Source organism: Alligator mississippiensis, chromosome 7 (assembly GCF_030867095.1).
Source record: "Alligator mississippiensis isolate rAllMis1 chromosome 7, rAllMis1, whole genome shotgun sequence".
NCBI lineage: Eukaryota > Metazoa > Chordata > Crocodylia > Alligatoridae > Alligator > Alligator mississippiensis.
In genome coordinates, this window is record NC_081830.1 from 39,533,391 (window position 1) to 39,553,112 (window position 19,722).

At 42.0% G+C, this 19,722-nt stretch overlaps 1 protein-coding gene across 5 annotated transcripts in view; it reads left to right on the forward strand.

Annotated features, from left to right (window-relative positions):
* UGGT1 (UDP-glucose glycoprotein glucosyltransferase 1) overlaps nucleotides 1-19,722 on the forward strand; it is an 83,769-nt gene that overhangs the window by 1,350 nt on the left and 62,697 nt on the right. For 2 of the 5 annotated variants that reach the window (XM_019486127.2, XM_019486128.2), the window contains exons 1-7: nucleotides 783-966; nucleotides 4,795-4,933; nucleotides 9,771-9,853; nucleotides 10,434-10,564; nucleotides 12,064-12,176; nucleotides 15,785-15,959; nucleotides 17,717-17,813. In XM_019486127.2, the coding sequence (XP_019341672.1) occupies nucleotides 798-966; nucleotides 4,795-4,933; nucleotides 9,771-9,853; nucleotides 10,434-10,564; nucleotides 12,064-12,176; nucleotides 15,785-15,959; nucleotides 17,717-17,813 (907 nt within the window). In that variant the 5' untranslated portion in view covers nucleotides 783-797. Of the gene's footprint in view, nucleotides 1-782; nucleotides 967-4,794; nucleotides 4,934-9,770; nucleotides 9,854-10,433; nucleotides 10,565-12,063; nucleotides 12,177-15,784; nucleotides 15,960-17,716; nucleotides 17,814-19,722 lie in introns of those variants that run through there. The other 3 variants (XM_019486130.2, XM_019486129.2, XM_006269340.4) reach the window with 2 other exon arrangements.

Genomic DNA, 19,722 nt, shown 5'->3' on the forward strand with positions numbered 1-19,722 from the left:
TCCCTGCCCCACCCTGGCTCAGAAATGTAGGATGTTGTGTTTGCTATGTCAGAGAGAGCATTTATCAAGTAGTCTCCAACTCTGCAGTGTTAGGTGTCAGGGTTGGGGCATAAAGGCAGAATGTCCTTCTACAACTATTCCTTACCGCTTGCAGGAATATCTAGTTGTGTTCCTGCTGTGTACACTACAGACTGTGCCTAAGGCTTCATGGCCCTGCTGTGTGCTAGCCTTCCTAGCAGATGGGTATCTACAGCCAGCCCCTACCTCTGCCTCCAGTGAAGTGATGCAGACCTTTGTGTACTGTAAAATGACTCTTTTCCCTTGTGCCACCCACAAATGATTAGTCTCCTCTACTATGCATGATACTTACAGACTTGTGGCTTATAATATTACATATTATTGGACTATTATAGTCAAGATGTCAAACAAATTTTGAGGCACAAAATGCTCTGTAGCTCTAGGAAAGGAGGAGGTACAACTGAAGCCAAAATCCATCTGCCTCGTTCCACCCCGTTTCCCCCAGCTGTGTAACAACACTTCCACTTCGGGGTCACGTCTAGGCTCTGGCAGTAGGAACTATCGTATGCTATCGCCTGCGATAACATGTCGGCAGCCCAGAACAGCTGTGGGGTCGCTCATCGAAACATCCCTGTCCTCAGGCAGGGCCGAGGGGCCACTGACGTCAGCTACACTCCCCTCCCCAGCGCAGGGCTTCGCCGGACGCCTCCAGGCTCCAGCCCGACTTGGCTCCTCCCCAAGATGGCGGCCGGGTGGCGCTCTAGCCTCCCCGTGTCTCTATGGCCTGCGGAGGCTGGGGAAGAGGGGTGCTCTCTGGCCGCCTGGCAGTGGGGCGGAAGCGGAAGCTCTCGGCCCGGAAGTCGGGGAGCGACGGGAGGAGCCGGAAGGGAGCGTGGCGGACGCTTACAGGTGCGGGCAGCGCGGCGGCTCCGAGTGCACGCGCGGCAGGTGCGACGCGTGGGGATGGGCCGGGGGCCGCTGGCGGGCGCGGGGCCGCAGGGAGACTCGTTTGCTCCGGGGGGGACGGGCCGCGTGGGCTGTGACAGCTCCAGCCCCGGCCCTGTGCCTGCGGGCTCTGCGAAGGGGCTCCGCCGCCCCTTGCAAGTCAGCGGGACTTGTGTTACATTCGTGCCGTCGGGCCATCGCCTTAATAATCCGTCACGGGGAAACAGGCTTCGGAGGGACGAGGCAGTCACCCGAGCCGCGGCGCCGAGACCTCTTGCTGGCCCTGACCAGGCTGGCAACATATCGACCCAGGAAGGAGGCTCTGTCCAGGAGGCCCCGGGGACTGCAAGGCCACTCTCCTGTCCCTTGTCCGCTCTCATTTGCTAGCAGAGTTTCACCGAGCACTGTCTGACGCTTGCTGCTCACTGTCCTCACTTTGAACCTTTCACTTTCACTCCCATCCCTGTTTTCTCTTGTTTGTCCCACAAAAGCAGTTGACACGTATCCAGAGGCACATATTCTCTATGAACTTGCACTGTGGGCCTAAGGCCCACGTTCCCCATATGTGTCAAATAGGTCTGCTCCAGGGAGAGCCATCTGTGTCCCAGCTGCTCCCTCCAAACGTTTGTCCAGCCTATGCTTTGCGGAGATCCTGCAGCCGCTGTAGCTGACCTGCTCTGATGCTGAGCCACCTTCCAGCTGTGACACTGTGCTGCATTGGTATTTTTAAAGATAATTTCCTATGGAAATAAACATGTGGGCCTTGGACTAGGAATGGGAACAAAGGGGTTCAAAGCACTGCTGTGTCAGGCGTGTTGCTGTATGACTCCAGGCACATCCCTTTATCCTCATGCTTCAGATTCAGGTTCTGTAAAATGGAGATGGGATCCCCACCTTCTAGCAGTGCTTGAAGACAGATGTAAAGTACTAGGCCACTGGTATCATTTCTTATGTAATGGTTTCCTTCCCCTTTATGTCCAGGAACTTGGGCCCAAGTGCAGTTTAATGCCTTATTGTATTTCTGTGTGGTCTCCCCACTGCCTTAAGAACAAGTGCAGTGTTTGAGGTAAATATGTGGAGATCCTTTTTTCAGGACTTAATGTGAGTTCCTTATGAAAGATGTAATACAGAGTGGAAGCCTCTAATTGTTTTCTAGACTTATAGCTGAAGGCAGAGTAGTAATTGTTACTCCAACCTTGCTTTTTCCAGCAGCCGTGTGAAGGTATAAATTCTAGAGAAAGTCATTGTCAACAGTTCAATGATACCAGTGTGAAAAATGGCAGTTTCTCCTGTTTTTTTTGTGGTACCTCTTGCAGGCTGCAGTAGCAGATCATAACAGCAACAACTGCCTGTGGTGTATCAGATGGCAGGTGGATGTGGCTCATATAGGCTGCAGACGAAGGGTGTGTGATCAGTCAGCTTACCACATGCTGGCGTGCTGTCCATATCCACTTTAAAATATGGACTTTGCACACAGAGACCTTCCCTTGAAAGATTCTGCTTAATGTATTGTTTCTTTTTGTTTTAAGTTATTTTGTTGCCTTATTGTAAGCCCCGCCCAAGCACTTGTTAGAAAGAGTGGCACAATTCAAAATAGATAAATAATGGTTACCATTAATAGTTGACATATACATATTACATCCCATTTCAGGGATTCTTAAAACACTTTGCAAATAACGGCACTTCGCTCCTGCCTGTGGAGTTCTGGCTTGATGCTTTTTCCAAATCGGAGAAAGTTATTTTGTGAAACAGAACTAAAACACCTACTTTCCCTTAACTCAAGGGAGATCACAATGCGTAAAGTCATCTTGCACTGAATACAACCAGCCCATTCATGCTGCATTCCCCTCTGCCCTGGAGAAGTTGGAGAGCTACTGGAGAAGCTCAATTCCTTCTTCCCCCTCAGGCCACACTGACCTGCTTGGTTGTCTTCCTTGAAACTTTGCTATCAGGTAACCAGAATAGTCCAAGCATAGTCTTAAGACATCCCAGGCACAGACCTGAAGGGTGCATCTTCATAACAAAGAGTTACCACTGTCGCTCAGTGATCCATAACAGACTGTTGTCTGCAGTTCCAACATGTTTCTCAGTAGCAGACAAGTTACTGTTTCTGTTACATATCTGCACTACAAGGGTTTTGCTCCATTTTTCATGGGAGCATGAGTTAAGCGTAGCTCAGGATCTTTACTGTATATGTACAACAGAGAATCATGTATTCTTTGTTTTAACTGGGCTCTGCAATCGTATATAAATGGTAGGGACAAAAGTGCCTAATCCTGGGAAGCTCTGTACATCCTCAATTTGTAGAATTCTTTCAGAGACTTAGTTAACAAATGTTAATTGTGCTTCCTTCTACTGCAGAGCAAATAAAGTGCTACAATTGCCAGCTGGGCTTCTTGCCAGGTGTCATGTAAAGGAAAATTATTGTATTTTTAATTCAGTTACATGACCATGAGATGAGGCAAGAGCAGTGGTGGGCAGTTGTTAGTAGAATGTTAGCAGAAACTAAGTAAATCTCGAGTGGAATGAGTTTGTTTGGCTTGGTGAAGGAAGACCTTTCCTAGAATAGAGAGCAGCATAAAGAAGTTGCAGAGATTCTAATGGGTTGGCGGTGTGTGATGAGTCCAGACATACACTTTAATTTAAAATAGGTATACGCGCACACATGTGTATAATGCGCATATGTATATATATGTATCCATATGCAAACATTACGTATGTATACACACACTGAGTGGGTACTAGGAGGAATGAGAGTCAAGATGTAAGAGGGGTGCAGGTGGTACCATGTAAAAGCTTGTAAATGAGGGCAAGAAATTGGAGCTTTTGAAGAACAAGACAGGCTGCTTTCCTTGACCAGGAATTGAACTCAGGGCCCAGTGGTGAGAGTACTGAAGCCTAGCCACTGGACTAGCACTGTCCTATTGGTGGCCTGTGAGCTGTATGTGGCTCATAATGGGTTAAGTTGTGGCCCCTTAGGCTTCTGCCCCACAACCCCTCCTCCTGCAGCAGATCACAGTTCTGCCTGACTCCAGACCACACAGTCACTGCTGCAAGATCCTGGCCCCAGAGCAGCTCCCTGCTCTCTGCCAGTGCTGCTGGGGCTGGTCTTCATGGAAACCCTGACCCTGTGCTGTCACTGCCCTGCTACTGCTGGGGTCTCCATGGAAACCAGCCACAAAGTCGTGGGCAGGGGCTGCTAGGAAATGGAGTTTGCTGCTGGCCCAATCCAACCTGTGGGCCAGACCTTGCCCACCCCAGTGTGGTGAAATTACATTAATTCCAAGGTATGGGCCTCCTAGCCTATGGAAATCTCTTCAGTTATAGCCCCCACTCCACTTAACCATTGGGCCCTCCTAATTCAGCCTCTAGAGAGAATTGTGGGGTTTTGCCTCCTTGCAAGTTTTATTAGCTTGCTGAATCCAAACTGCAAAGCTGTCTGTTTGACTTTGGCTCCCATCACCCTAGTATCTGACTTTTGGTCAGGACATCAGCAATGTATCTCTATAGTGATGGTCAGGTGGAGAAGCAGGGGGACAGGACTTGGGACTATTGCAATTCCATATCCAACAGTCAGGTACCTGAACATGACCATTTTTCAGTAAAACTTAAGAGCATGAAACTAGAAATGGTTTAGGCTTGACTGCAGCTAGGGAGTTGAATCTTTGTAAATGCCTCTTTTTTTAATATTTGTAGGATTTATTCTGACTTGCAGATACAGGCCATTGAATTCCAGTTGGCAATGTTATATTTTTTGGTAGGGTAGGTTTCAGTGTTTATAAAATGAGACATAAAATGACTGTTTCTGATGCACTTTTTCTTTCCTGTTAGGAATTTCCTATAAAATGGGAATTTTTATTGCAGTCCTTGGAATTTGGTTCAGCTCTTCTCTAGTTAAAGCAGATTCTAAAGCTGTGACAACATCTCTGACTACAAAGTGGTACTCAACTCCTCTGTTACTTGAAGCTAGGTAAGTGTGCTTCAAGTAAATGAAGTTTTCATTTAGAAACCCGGAGATTAAAAATGCTAGATTGTGTGATCACAGAGAAAATACAGTAAATGCCTCAAGAAGAGGAAGTGGTGCATATCAGCCTACTTCTATCAACTGCATGTAAGCACTCGCATGTTGTGTTCCTGTTCGGCCTTACTGTGTTTCAATATTGTCTTTGCACAGTCATGCTCTTATTCTTGTGCCAGATTAGAGGCTGGGTACATAGATGTTTTGCACCCTTCTACTAAAGAACTCATTTTCTCTCACTGTTTCTCCATCAGATGCAGTAGCTCTGCACTGTTCCCTGCTACTTCCTGCTGTGCTGCCTGCTTGCCATCACCTCTGACCTCTCTCTTACCCCCCCCCCCATAACATTCAGCATAGCTGCACATGCCAAATACCATCCCATCTGAAATCGGGGAGTGATGTCACTCTTCCTAGGCTTATTTATAGCTGTAATTGTACAGTATGGAGGATATCCTGGGAGGGATATCCCTGAGTATGCCCCATCCTGCCTGCAAGCAGCAAGCCTAGAAATGTGCCAGTGATACTGCTCTGGGAATATTCCCCTGTGATTGTCCTCAAGGCCTCTTGTCTGGTATGTGTGTGTAACAGCAGTGCTGAGCACAGCCCTAAGGTGGCTTCAGTGGTGTATTTCTGGGTTTGGAGTTAGTTGACAGGGAATGATCAGTAGCATCCCTGCCTATGACATGATGGGGACGCAATGTAGGCATGCCCCCAGAGGCCTGTCAGATTACTGTGGATTCTATAAGAAAATTTCCTTGGACTATATATGCTTCCCATATAATGTTGCATATATTTTGCTTTCTTGTCTCTGCTGCACAGGTGTTAAGGAAGTGCCTAACGTTAACTGCATAAAGTTAAGTTTCCAGGACTTTAGTTTTAGTAACTTGACCTAGAGAGAGGATGTTATTATATCTGGAGCAGAAGTGTCAAACATGGGGCCCACAGATCAGATCTGGCCCATGGGTCTCAGACCAATGCTACGCACTGCATGCATATGGGATGATTTATGAAAGACTCATGGAGACAAAGGAGGTTGCCTAGAGCAGAAGGATTCTGTTAGATAGTGAAAGCAGTCAAGGAAGAAGAAAACTGGCAGTAGGGAGACTCCATGATTGACAGGAGAAGCCATGTGCAGTAGGTGGGGGAATGCTGGACTCTTACCTGATCTCAAAGACTTTGGGCGGTGAACAAGCTACAGCAAGGAAGTGTGTGTTTGCTTCTTTGCAAACACACACTTCCTTGCTGTAGCTTGTTCACCGCCCAAAGGGGGAGGGAGAGGGTGTGGGAGGGAATGGGGCTGGGGTAGACACTGACCAGCTGGAGCGGGGTGGGGTGTGGGACAGTCGCAGCTTGTTCGGGGAAGGGGGGCGGCTTATCACCACTGCGTGCACCCCCAGGGCAGATATGAGGTGCATGTGCCCCCGGACTTGTGCGTGGGGCAAAGGCGGGTTGCCCACTGCATGTTTGGGGCCAGGGGCTGTGCTGGCTTCTTCGCAGCAGGGGGGCTGGGCCAGGTCTGTGCTCAGGTGGGGGGGGGTGGTGGTGGTGCTGGGAGGGGTGGCTACGGGGTGGGCTATAGCCATCCCAAAGTTCTCCATAGCCCCTGCTCCCCAGTACCACCACTGCCCGCCCTGCTCTGCCTACCCTGAGCGCATCAGGAAGATGCTGGTGCAGCCCCCAGCCTGGAGCCCCACAGCAGACATCTCGCCCTTGCCCCACACACAAATCCAGAGGGTACATACACCCCATGTCTGCCCCATGTCTAGGAGTGAGCAGAGTGGCAAGGAGCCGCCCCCCCTTCACATCCTCTGCCCCCGCTTCCCCAGACAAACTGTCTGTGACCCCGTCCCACACCTCGGCCCTCTCTGGCTGGGTAGTGCCTGCTTCAGCCTCATTTCCCACCTAACTGTGGGGGCCTCAATCTGCCCCCCTGCCCCCATGCCCCTTCCACTATAGACTTACCAGCCAGATGCTGCTTTCCAAGCTGCTGGGCTGCATATAGGCTATGGGATTGGTATTGGTCAACATTGCTGGTTAATAACTGGCCATCAGTATCGGCCAAAAAAATTTTTATCAGTGCATCCCTACTTTTTACCAAAGCAAGAATTGGTGTAGAAAACACATGGAAAGAAGGTACGTTATGTTCTTATCTGAGTGCATATCCAGCTGAGACTAAAGCCTCTAAAAACTAAACAAACCATTCAGTGGAGGGAAAGGGAAAAGTGCATGAAAAATACTGCAGGGGTTTAGGTTGTCTAATAAAAGATATCAAATTCACCCAAGGAACCTTGTCTGAAAAATACTGTACCTTTGAAGTCTGTGGATGGAGGTTAGTCACAATACAGCCTTCATTATTTCAAAGCAAGATTTAACAGAATCATCAGAATTGGAGTCCTGCTAGTTTACTCCACAGTTGAATTAAGTCTCCCTTGTCAAGTTGCTTTTCCTGGAATTTAAGCCAAGATTGGTTTTTTAATGGGTGTCTGAAATTCGATTCCTGATAAAGATTGAGAATTTATTGTAGACACTAAAATCTGAGTTTTACATAAACATTATCAGGAAAGTTAAATCCAAACCCAGACTCATTAGGTATTATCCCCAAACCACCTCTGCTTTTCTTACGTTATTAATAATCATCAAGGCAAACAACACTTTGAACACAAATCTGTGCAGATATGAGGTATAGTGATTCACATTAAAATAAACCTTTTGTCTTGTTCAAAACAATTCCTGTTAAAAAAATGCAGTCTGGGGATGTGGAGATATCTGTTTCCATAAAGCTAATGCAGCAATTGGATAAATGTTGTTTTTCAGTTGTAAAAGGTACAATAGTTTACTTTTCATGCTTGTCAGTATTTTTGTGGACACTTCCCAGGCCCTGCTGGCTCTGTTTTCATGCATACCATCTTTTTATGTATTCCATCCAATCATTCGCTCTTGGGATTGCTAAATGAAAAATGGATCCTCTTGTCATTGATTCATTGAGACATTTTTTAAGCATAAGAAATAAGAAAAGGTAGTTTATCACTGAAGAAGTGCATCTGCTTAAGACAGCTGTCCCCTCTATGCATCGGAAGAGATCTTTTTAGAATAGGAAGTGTTACAAAATATCTCTTCTGCTGCTTTCACTGATTAGCTTGAACTATAGTTAATGGCTGATGTAACCCTAGTATACAAAGTTCTGATCATTCCTGTCATTTTAACTACCAGACTTAACACCATGGCATCAGTGGGAATTCTAGCATAGATAAGGCTTAAAATGTTTCCAATAGATTCAAGTTCTGGTTTAGTGTATACTGTACTGTATTTATGTACTTGTAAGTGGCTATTACAAGTATTCAAAGTTCAGCTATATTGAGAGCTATAATGGTAGGAGAATGACTAAAAATGGCACATTAAGGCCTATGCATGTACAGTGCAGTTATTTTTAGAAGCTACAAAACCCAGCACACCAGCAACCATCATCTTTGAAATGATGCTTGTCACATTCTCTGATTCCATGGGAGTGGTATAGGTTGCCTATACTGGGATTTTCAGCAGACCGAATCTGTGCAACCAGCAAATGACAAGATTTCTCAAAGACTTCTTTAGAGTCTTTGAGCAGTATTTGTATCTTAATGATCAGCTCCCTTTTGGTCCATGCAGAGAAGAAAGCTCTTGGCTCAGGAAATCGTATCAATTTGTTTGGAAGATGAGCTTTAATTTGGAGAAAAATAAAAGTAATCCTTTGTCATGACCAGATTTTCTGAACACTATTTCCTCTCTGATGTAGAGCTCACTGGGAATATTCAGACAATAAATCAAGTGCCCCATGTCCTGCCCATAGCTGTGCCAAAGTACAGTAAAGTGACAACTGACCAATCTTCTGTCTCTCTTGCTGCCACTAAGAACCCAGCTACAAGCAGACCTTAAACAAGAGTCCAGTCAGTTTGAGTCTACTATGACTGCAGTGGAGGTATTTATCTCTGAAATTAATCCAAAGAAGTAACATAGGGAGGGGTATAGATCCAGGAGCCTGGTGTGGGAGAAAAATTAGCTTCCATATTTGCTTGTTCTAGGGCAGAGGTTTTCAAACTAGGGATTGCAGGCAACTTAAAATGGGGTCGCAAATTTCTCATCTCTCCCCAGCGGGGCTGCCACCGCCATCTAGCACTTCATGCCACTTCCACTGCTGCCGGGACTTCCACTTTACCCCCTCCAACACCGTCCACTTGTTGACCAGCCGCTGGGAGTACACCAACCAAAAAGTTTTCTGATGGCCATTAACTACTTTTTCTTACCCTAGAACAGAGGTTCTCAAACTTTGTGATACCACGACCCTGTAAAATAAATTTATGTGCAAACCACGCCCTTTTCTCTCAAAAATTATTTTAAAAGGGACGGTATCTGTTTAACATTAAGCATTCACATAATAGTGCTGTAATTCACTGCATAAATGTCTTTCCCATAAATATATTTCTTAGCTAGCAGTGAGGGACAGAAGAAAATGTCTACATACATACATCTGTGCTTGCAGTGTTCATGGATTGGCAGGGTTAATAGTAAGTGCCTTTAAGCTTTACCTCTGTGATCTTTTAACAGACATTTGTCCTGACCTGCAACTGTTTTTGGTTCAGCTTCTTTTCTGGTAATTAAGCTAGGTTTCCTGACATTGGCAACTGTATCAAAGGGATTATGTACATGGAAGAGCTTGGTAAAATTTTTTGTATTTTAATTTGAGGGAAAATGTAATAAAATTATCTGTCTCCTAAAGGTGTTCTTTCCTCCTTTTTCCCCCCTTTCTCATCAGTGAATTTTTATCAGAAGAAAGTCAAGAGAAATTTTGGAGTTTTGTTGAAGCTAGTCAAGATATTAGATCATCAAGTCCTGGAGGTAACCTTTGTAACTTAGTTTTTGCTTAAGGTTAATCACCATGAATAATAAATAAGTAAAATCTCTTGTTTTACTGTGGCTGCAATAACAAAATTGGAAGAGAATTCTGTCTGAACACCTTTCAAATCACAATTTGAAGAGAGTACTTAACTGTATAATTGATACAAACCAGCATACAGTCCAGAACTGTGCTTTTTCTTTGTTGGCTTGTATCATACCATCAAATATAAAAACATTGTAAATGGTTTCTTTCCCTCCCTCTGTGTTTTTTTGAGAACACAGTTCCCATGTTATAATTAGTAAGTAAACGGGAGCTTTTTAAGTGCAATTCCTCAATCCTCACGCTTGGGGACACACAGTTGCATTCATACAAATCCTTGTATGCTGACAGTGTTCACTGAAGTTAATGCAGATCCAATTCTAGCATTGGGCTCGAACAAAAATGGAGGGGAGAAGGCTTTAGGTTTACAAATTAGCTGTATTAACGGTTCATTTAGTGGAAATTACAACTGTACGAGTGTGGCTTTTAACTGTAAGAGTATAGCGTGGAAAGCTAATGGCTTGTGCTCTGGCTTCACAGGTAATAATTATTCTTCCTATCATGCAATGCTGAAAATAGCCAGCCAGAATCTGTCACCTCTGCAGAAGAACTTACTGAAGTTTTCCTTGTCTCTGCGTTCTTATTCTGCTACTGTCCAAGCTTTTCAACAGGTTTGTATGGACCAATAGAAATCATTCCACGGCTTTAGGATCTTCCATGGGATCCAGGATAGAAGTTAATACTCTGGCATTTCTTATGAGGTCGCAAAGGCCTTGGACCTGAAAGCTGTTCCATGCAATCAGATCCCACTTTGAGCTCTGCTCTGTAGAGCATGTTGCAGAATCATAGGCCTTAAAGATATGTGCTGTATATAATTATAGTATCCCTTGCAGCTGTTGATGTATATGGAGTTATTTTGTGAAAAAACCTCCACATATTTAAAATTTGTGGCTCAGACCATAAAAAGAACAAGGTATTTTAACACCTTGTTTTCACTGTAGTACATGCCTGTGTTCTGAATTGTAATCAAACCCTCACTGGCACTGAAAATTAAAATTACTTTTGAGGTATGAAGCCAGTTAAGCTACTTGTCTTTAAACATTATGTTGGTAAGGTTGCACATATGGAAACCTGCGAAGACTAAATGTTTAACTTTTCTAGCTTTCAGATTTGTTCAGAAGGATTAAAACATTTCCTGCTGCTTCGTTTTAAAAAACTGTGTTGTAAAATCTGTTCTGCTGAACATACCAGTAGGGTTTGGAGGACCCAGAAACATTGCTTGAAGAACCTTCACATTGAAAAGTCTCTATAATGTTCATAAAACAACTCGCTTTATTACAGTTGACTTGCAGAACATCTGACTTGCAGAATTTTTTGGTTATTTTCATTGTGGTATCTAAAGGCTAACTTCTTTAAAAAAATATTTGGGTTTGTAAATGATGGAATAGATAGAGAGGCAGATGTTGCTTAGCAAACTTAAATGGTATTTGAATCAAAATCATTGTTGTTGAGAATTGGTCAACTTTAACTTGCATAGTATGTGTCAAACCTGCTACTTCCTTAGCTGTACTATTTTGAAATTGTATATAATAGTTCAGGGATATATAACTTCAGCTACCAGTCTTCTTAGATGGAAATAAATTGTATTTTAATTTTTTTGAATGGTGCATTTTATAGTTTGGTATACTTTATGATCTGTTCTGTATCTTAGTTGTGGTAGAATTGTGCTCTATTTTTACAAGTTTTTCTTCCCACGTAGAGTATTATGACTGTATGCCCACATTTAGAGGGTGACTGTGTGGAGTTTAATCATAAAGTGTTTGTACATGCAGCATTCTTTATAAATATTACAAGAAAAAGAGAAGCATTTTTTTTTTTTAAAGGGGTAAAAAGTATCTTTACTTTAAATACAGTACTATTGGAATTTAAGCATTCCTAAATTATTTGCCAATTGCTTTTGCATTTATTTATTTTTCAGATGGTTAATAATAATAAAAAAATTACAGTGAAATGAATCCTAGTTTGGGAATATTATTATTGCATCCCCAAATCCCATTGCTTTCAGTTTCGCTTTGTTAACTTTTGTTAAAAGAGTAAAATATAATAGAAATAACTACATTGTACATAATTTAAAAAAACTGTGTTATAACAGAGGTATATTTTAATTCAGATTGCAGCAGATGAACCTCCACCAGAGGGTTGTAGCTCATTTTTTGCTGTGCATGGGGAGAAGACTTGTGAATTTAACACTCTTGAAAACCTTTTACAGACAGCTTCAAAGAGGTATCCCTTTATTTGAATTATGAGAATGAACCAAATCTGTAATGTTCCTAAGCTTGAGGTATAGAAACTTTAATGCATTCTTACTTGCTATACTCTTTGATTCCAATCTATATTTCCCTTTCTTTAAATACCTATCTGCAACTTTTCTGCTGTATAACCAGGATTTATATTTTATCCTGTCTCTCCTCAAATGTATTAGAAAGCAGGGACATCTTAACACCTCTTAAGAGAAATGGAGAGGGTCAGCAGAAAGGTAACAGTAATTCTCAGACATGTAAAGAAACTACAATAGGCAGAGATGTTAAAAAGATCCAGATTGTTTAATAAAGAGTAGCTAAATTTCTGAGATGATAGAAGCTAATGAATGACCCAGAAATGAGCAAGGATTTTTGTGGGTGAGATCTTGTCAGACCCAACTGTGTAAACTTGAGGAGATATAAGGGACTTTTGTGTACCACTGTACCTTTTTTACAGTGGTACCCAAAAGTTCACTAATATTCCTCCCAACTATACAGTAGGCCGATGCAAAGCAGAAAGTATTCGCTTTGGATTTGGCGATTCGAATCACTGTCCCAATTTGATTAGTCTGAAACTGAATCTGAAGATATTCAGCGCCGAATATGATTTGGCCATAGACTGTATAGGTAGGCATTGCCTGTGGGCTTGAGCCAGCAGCCCCAGGAGAAGCCACAGCTCCTTTGGCTGCCCCCCTGCTGGGGCAAGGCAGGCAGTGCTGGCAGCCCTAGGAGAAGCCACAGGGGTTGGGGGGAATGATTGGGGTGCTGAGGGATTGAACCAGGAGCTGGGGGGGGAATAATCAGGGGCTGGGGGAACAAACAGCATCTTCCCCCCAGCTCCTGGTTTGATCCCCCTGCTCCCAATCATTTCCCCAGCTCCCTGATCATTTTCCCCCAGCCCCTGTGGCTTCTCCCGGGGCTGCCAGCACTGCATGCCCTGTCCCGGCATGGGGGCAGCCGGACGAGCCACGGCTTGAGCCAGCACTGCCTAGTGCCTGCTTATACAGTCTATGGCCGAATCTCTGAATTTCTCCAAATTGATTTGGAGGCTTCTGATTCGATTCGGATAGATTAATGGGTCTCCTGATTAGATTCAGATTCGGAGATTCAGCTGCTGAATCTCCTCTGAATCGAATTGGCTACTGAAGCTTCACAAAACCCTACTATACAGATGGTCCAATGAGAGATATCAGCCACAAAAATCTTTACTGTGGATTTTTCCTGAACTATATCATGGCCCAGCACTATCTAGAAAGGAGCAGTCAGATTGTTCATTTACACTGAATGAAGTTAATAGAGACAAAGGGAAGCTTAAATCTAGTAAGATTTTTATCTGCAAAATATATTTTGAACTTTTGGAGCTTGCTATTGCAAGGCTGGGATTCAAGTATTGTATTGGGATGCAAGTTTTTAGAGAATTTAGAAAAACTAACATAACTAATCACAGCATCCAGTGTTAGAATAATGAAGAAAAAAAATAGTATAGATTTTCTTTACCTAGATTATAAACAACTAACTGGATTTTAACCAACTAAGAGCGACGTGGTTGTGCTGTGAAGTGCTTCTAATGTGATTTAATTGTGGGGCAGGCTGCTGGCAACATTACAAAAATATGAGATGCTATTTTAGATAACTTTCTGCTTCTGGTGAAAAATTCCCAATGGGTAGTCCCTATTGCACTGTCTGTTTAGAGGGTTTATATCTGTAGTGAATGATGTTGGTTTCTGTTGGAATCTGTCTGCAGTATCTATATTCCTGCATATTGGTGTGTCAGTGTAGTATGATGCTAATCCTTTAAATATAAAATATAAGTACACTACTTTTTTTACATAGTTATTTAGACTGTATATAAGAGCCAGCACTATCAAACTGTTTGCTTAGGACAGTAAATTTGGAGACACAAAACACTCACATGACATATATTTTAGTGATTTATAATACAAGTGGTATATATTTTCAAGTCCACAGTAACATAATGTAAGAGCAGACGCTGATGAATATTTGAACCTTTACTTCCTTTTAACATATTTGCAAATGGCACACAGTTGTCAGGTGTGCAATAGGAAATCTTAAACTTTATTTTGCCTCATAATCAGGGATCCTGGTTTTCTCTGTTAAAAAAAAAATCCCCAATTTTCTGGTTTAAAAAAGTAATCCAAAATCCACATTTTCCTGTGATTAAAATGAAGTGCCCCAATATCTCTTTATTTCTCAACAGATAGATATTGGGGCACTTCATTTTAATCATGGAAAAATTTGGATCTTGGATTACTTTTTTAAATCCAAAAAGTATATACAATGTAGGTTAGCAGGAATCCTGGTTTTCTCTGTTAAAAAAAATCTCCATTTTCAAATTCAAAAAAGTAACCCCAAATCTACACTGTATGGTGCATTTTAATTGCAAAAAAATGTGGATTTGGGGGTACTTTTTTAAATCTGAAAACTGGGGATTTTTTTTTTAAGTGGAGAAAACCAGGATCCCTGCTCATAACTAATCTGTTGAAGCAAGGAAAGAACAAAGTTTAAATTGATAGTAAAAATTAGTAACAAAAGGACAGGCTTTACAAAATATCACACCTTATCAAATTAAGATTGCCCTCGGCCATTCTTTTAGTTTTATTTTGGTAAGCAAGGGTTAATTCTTAGTTAATTTTTTTCATGCCATTTTGCTATTGTTTTCCGGTGGCAAATCCTGTTTGGGAATATTTTAAATCTTAAATTATAGTAGTGGTAAGATTTTAAAAGATTTATAAAGCCTATCCAAAGTTAGCGTCCCTTCAGTGATGTGATATTGCCACGTTTCCTTGCATATGATTTGCTCCTTCCCCCCACAAGAGGAGTTGCTGGAAATTGTGGTGTATGTCTTTAATGAGGAAATTCAGGGAGCAGAGGGCCTGACCTTATGGAAGCTGAACTGCTCAGCCCTACTTTGAGCCATATGGGCAGCCAGCAGTGGCTGCCCATGTGGCCAGGTCAGCTGAGAAGTAGGGCCAGGCAGTTTGGTTTAACCAGTGGCTTCAGCCAAGGGCCTGATCTTTCTGGAACTAAACTGCCCAACCCCACATCTTGAGCTGGATAGGCACTGTATTCTGCAGCTGGGGTTTAACAAAACAGCCATAGGCCTGCCTACTCCCCCCACAACTGTCTTTTTTTTCCTTGCAAAAATATTACCTTTACTGGTATTTTCAAGGAAAAATCTTTTTTTCTTCATTCCATTTTCGAAAAGCAAGGTGTGTGTCTTCTTTGGGGATGAGTGGCACGCAAGAAAATATGGTTCTTTATTTTTCAGCTCAGACTTGTACCTCACTAAAAAGGAGAGTTCATTTAAAACATTAGGGAAGTAGTCACTCATTTAAACAAGAATCATGATTAGATGCTGTTTTGTAGTTTTAGAGCTGGAAACCTGAGTTTCATTTTTACCAAGTTTTGCCCTTGTGAACCAAGTGCTGACAAGCATAATGAGTAGTCATTTGAAACTGCACTGCAGAAATTAGCCTAACAGCTACACAAAGTGAAAAGAGATTTTTTTTTTATACGTCTTTTACTTGGAAGAGGAAATACAGCTTCATTATTCTCAATATTTGTTCCTAGGCCGAAGCCTTTTCTGTTTAAAGGCGATCACAAGTACCCAGTATCAAACTATGAGAGTCCTACTGTCATACTGTATGCTGAGATAGGATCTGAGGAGTTTTCCAGATTGCACAACTGGCTTGTATCAAAAGCAAAGGCAGGAGAAATAACTTATGTCCTCAGACACTATGTTGCTGTAAGTATTGCTACTGTTTTGAACTGTTACTTTGGCATAGAAATAACCCCTGGCTAAGATTTAAAAAAAATGGTGTGTAAAATTGGACCTACCTAAATATTTGGCCTGACTAACTTTAGAGACACCTGAGTGTGTATATTAAATGCTGACTTTCGGTGCAGGGGTGTAGGTTTTAGCCATGTTGGTCTAAGGACATAGGCAGACAAGGTTCCTTGGGTGAATTTGATATCTTTTATTAGACCAACCCAAATAGTTGGAGAATAGTTATTAAGCAAGCTTTCGGGTTCAAAAACCCTTCGTCAGGCTAAGGAAGTTTCAGCAGTTGGTGTGTGAAGAGCACACACCAACTGCTGAAACTTCCTTAGCCTGACGAAGGGTTTTTGAACCCGAAAGCTTGCTTAATAACTATTCTCCAATTATTTGGGTTGGTCTAATAAAAGATATCAAATTCACCCAAGGAACCTTGTCTGCTTTTGGTGCATGTTTTCCAAATTTGTCATAGCAACTTTCTGTGTGTTAAATTTGGTATTTAAATAGGATTTCTACACTTTGACCTATCTGTATAATGAAATGATTAAAATTGCTTAGATCAGTTGAATTACTAGGAGAGAGTTCCTTTTCTTATCCTGTATTTAAATGCCTGTTAAAATACAAAACACTTGTCATGTGACTGGGTGGAAGAAGGGGTAGTGTTTTCAAATGGGGACCATTCCTTCTACATAGGACCAGGATTAGATCCTATTTCTGAACGGTTTACCAGCCTTAATATGATCTGACCCTTGATATCTTCTACTGTGCCCAAACTGCGCTTTCAGTACTGGAGCATAAATAGGAGAACCGCAGAATGAGTGTTTCGCTCTGCATTGTGGTGCCTGAAAGGAGTTTTGATCTATTTACTTGTTCTTCCTTATAATGTGACTGTGTATTGAAAAAAGCTTAAGCGTATCACTTGGAAAAGTGTCAGCTTAATTTTGGTCATGTTGGTACTTTCAGGAAATACAGCAAAAAGAATAATATCATTGTCTTGCTTTTTCTTTTCTAATTCACAAAACTGCCTGGAATTGGAACTGTCACGTGCAAAATAATTTACTTCCAGAATTAAGTATTTTATACAGAGAATCATGCTCATTGTCACTTGGTTTATACACACACATACATTTATATACAATATAGAGTGTGGGCACATGTGTGTGAGCGTGCACACACACACACACACACACACACACACTTGCATCAAGTGGTCAGAGGTATCACCCAAAGCCTAGTCAAATTAAAATATATTTAATACAGGTTTTGTAGCCGGAAATGTTAATTGATCTGACCATTTTTGTAGTATTTCATTCTCATATTTATGTTTCATTCTGCTTCTTGGTAGAAACAGAGCCACTCCACCCCTCCACCCCCGTTTGATAAAACAGCTTTATCTGAAGTTAGTTAATTTGTTGGATCATGCAATGGCATTTTTTGTTTACATTTAAAAGTTTCATTTTTGGATCTATCAGTATCTTCTTTTTAAGCAACCTGAGTTGTTAAGAGCCTAACTGGACTGTATTAAGAAATAATTGCTTTACAGTACTGTAGGATCAGTCTTTTCTCATGTTTTTGCAGTCTGCTAATTGTGTTTGAATTCTAAAATAACAAACATGGACATTTTGACTCAAGTTACTTTACTATATGCCAGTACAAGGCTAGTTTGAATGGGCTGTACATCTATACCAAGATACATGAGTTGATTATGCTTTTATATCTTCTTACAGAATCCAAGTAAAGAAAAAGTCTACCTCTCGGGTTATGGTGTGGAGCTGGCCATTAAAAGCACAGAATATAAGTCCAAGGACGATACCCAGGTGAAAGGTGAATTCTTACCAAAAAATAAGAATTTTATATAGAAATAATTTGAGTTATACTCACATGAGAAATCATCCTTCCAGAGGAGAGAGAATGGTGTTCTAGTTCCTCCCACTTGGAGATCTGAAGACCATAATATCCTCCTCTCTGCTCTCCATTCACTTCTCATTCTTCAGTTTTGGAGTAGGATTAGTTTTCCTTCAGAGCATATAGATACCTGCAAACTCTTTGGGGCAGAGAGAGACTTTTTGTATTTTGCACAGTGCCTTGCCTGATGAGTTCCTGGTCCCTGATTAGTAGGGCTGTGCGAAATTTCGCTGGCAGTTTCATTTTGACACTGTTTAGATTTGTTTCGAGCTCAAAACAGTGAAATCAAAATGAAACGGAGAGCTTCAAAACAATCTTGAAACGAAATGAAACAAGTTGAAACGTTTTGACATTTTTTAAATGTTTCGAGTTTCGAAGCTCAAGCTGGGCTTGCCTGCAGGGAAACAGAAACTAAAGTAAGGAGAGGGAGGGGGAAGGGTGGGGGGGGGAAGAGCGTTCTCATTATTGACTATGTAGCTAGCCAGTAACTGTCATCCTTCCCTGAGGTCTCTTCCAATCCCAGTGCTCTGGGGGAGGGATGGAAAAACTGCATAAAAAAGCAGCATTGTTTGTACTGCCCTGCTTTCTGCCTTGGTGCCAGTTACTGAGTGGTGTGTTCCAGTTTTGCCTGTCAGCAGCCAGAGATGCAGGGTCCCAGAACCCAGAAGCCCCTGTACCTATATACTTGACAGCCGGCAGGCTTCATGGCCTCAGCAGGGGCTAGCAGGCCTGCAGCTTTCACCCTGCTGCGTCTTAACACACACAGTGTCACCCAGGTCACAAGTTTTGCTTGTCCACAGCTTGAGGTTCAGTTTCCCCAAAACCCCTGCACCTATCTCCTTGAAACTTGGCAGGCTTTGTGGCTTCAGCAGGGGCCATCATTCCTGCAAGTTTCATCCAAATCAGGCCAGAAATGACAAAGTTATAGGCTGTTTTGAGCTTCCCCTTTATAGCCTATGGATGAAACATGGAAACAGTGTTGAAACAACAAAACTTTCGATGAAATGAAACGGAGCAGCAGTTTTGAATCTAAACGAAATTCGAAACGAAATGCTGTTCTGTCGAAATGTTGAAACGCAAGTCGAAACAGAATGGTGCTGTTTCGCACAGCCCTACTGATTAGGGCTTTTTATCCTGGTGATGACATCACTGATTCTTTAAGATAGCTAGACTGTTGAGCAGCACCAAGCATTTCATTTTCTTTTCTCCCCTTCTCGTTCCTCTTTAAAGCAGAATGTTTCCTCAGTTAGCCTTGCATACTTCTTCCATCCAGGGAGGGGGAGACTAGTGTATTTTACATTTATGGCCTAATATCATTTCCAGAGCAGCAAGAATCCAGCCATTTCCTCTTTCAGGAAATAGTATAGAGACTGGTTCAATTTCATCTTAGTTTAAAAATCAAAGTGTGTGTGCATGTATTTTATAGAACATATTCTCTGGTCCAAGCTTGCTCAGAAAACTCAAAAGATGTTACTGCAATTCCAGAAACATTTTCTACTAGTGAAAGCAGGTCTTACTGTCCTACTGCTAATGTGAACTTGTTCTCACTTATACTTTTAACTTAATTTTGTGATTGTTGGTTTTGGTGAACTGTAAACTCAGTGGAATAGCAGTGGCTACATTGTTTACATTTTTTATATAGTGGATTTAGCTCACTGTATACACTTCATACCAGGTGCTGTAGGCTTTGTGATCTGATACTTTTCTTTTAAAATGTTTTGCCATTTGCAGAAGTAATCCTTTAAACTATTTTAGATTGAGTGAAGTTCATTCAGGTAGATTACTAGTTATGGTTTTGAAAATAACAGGCACACTGCAGTATTTGACT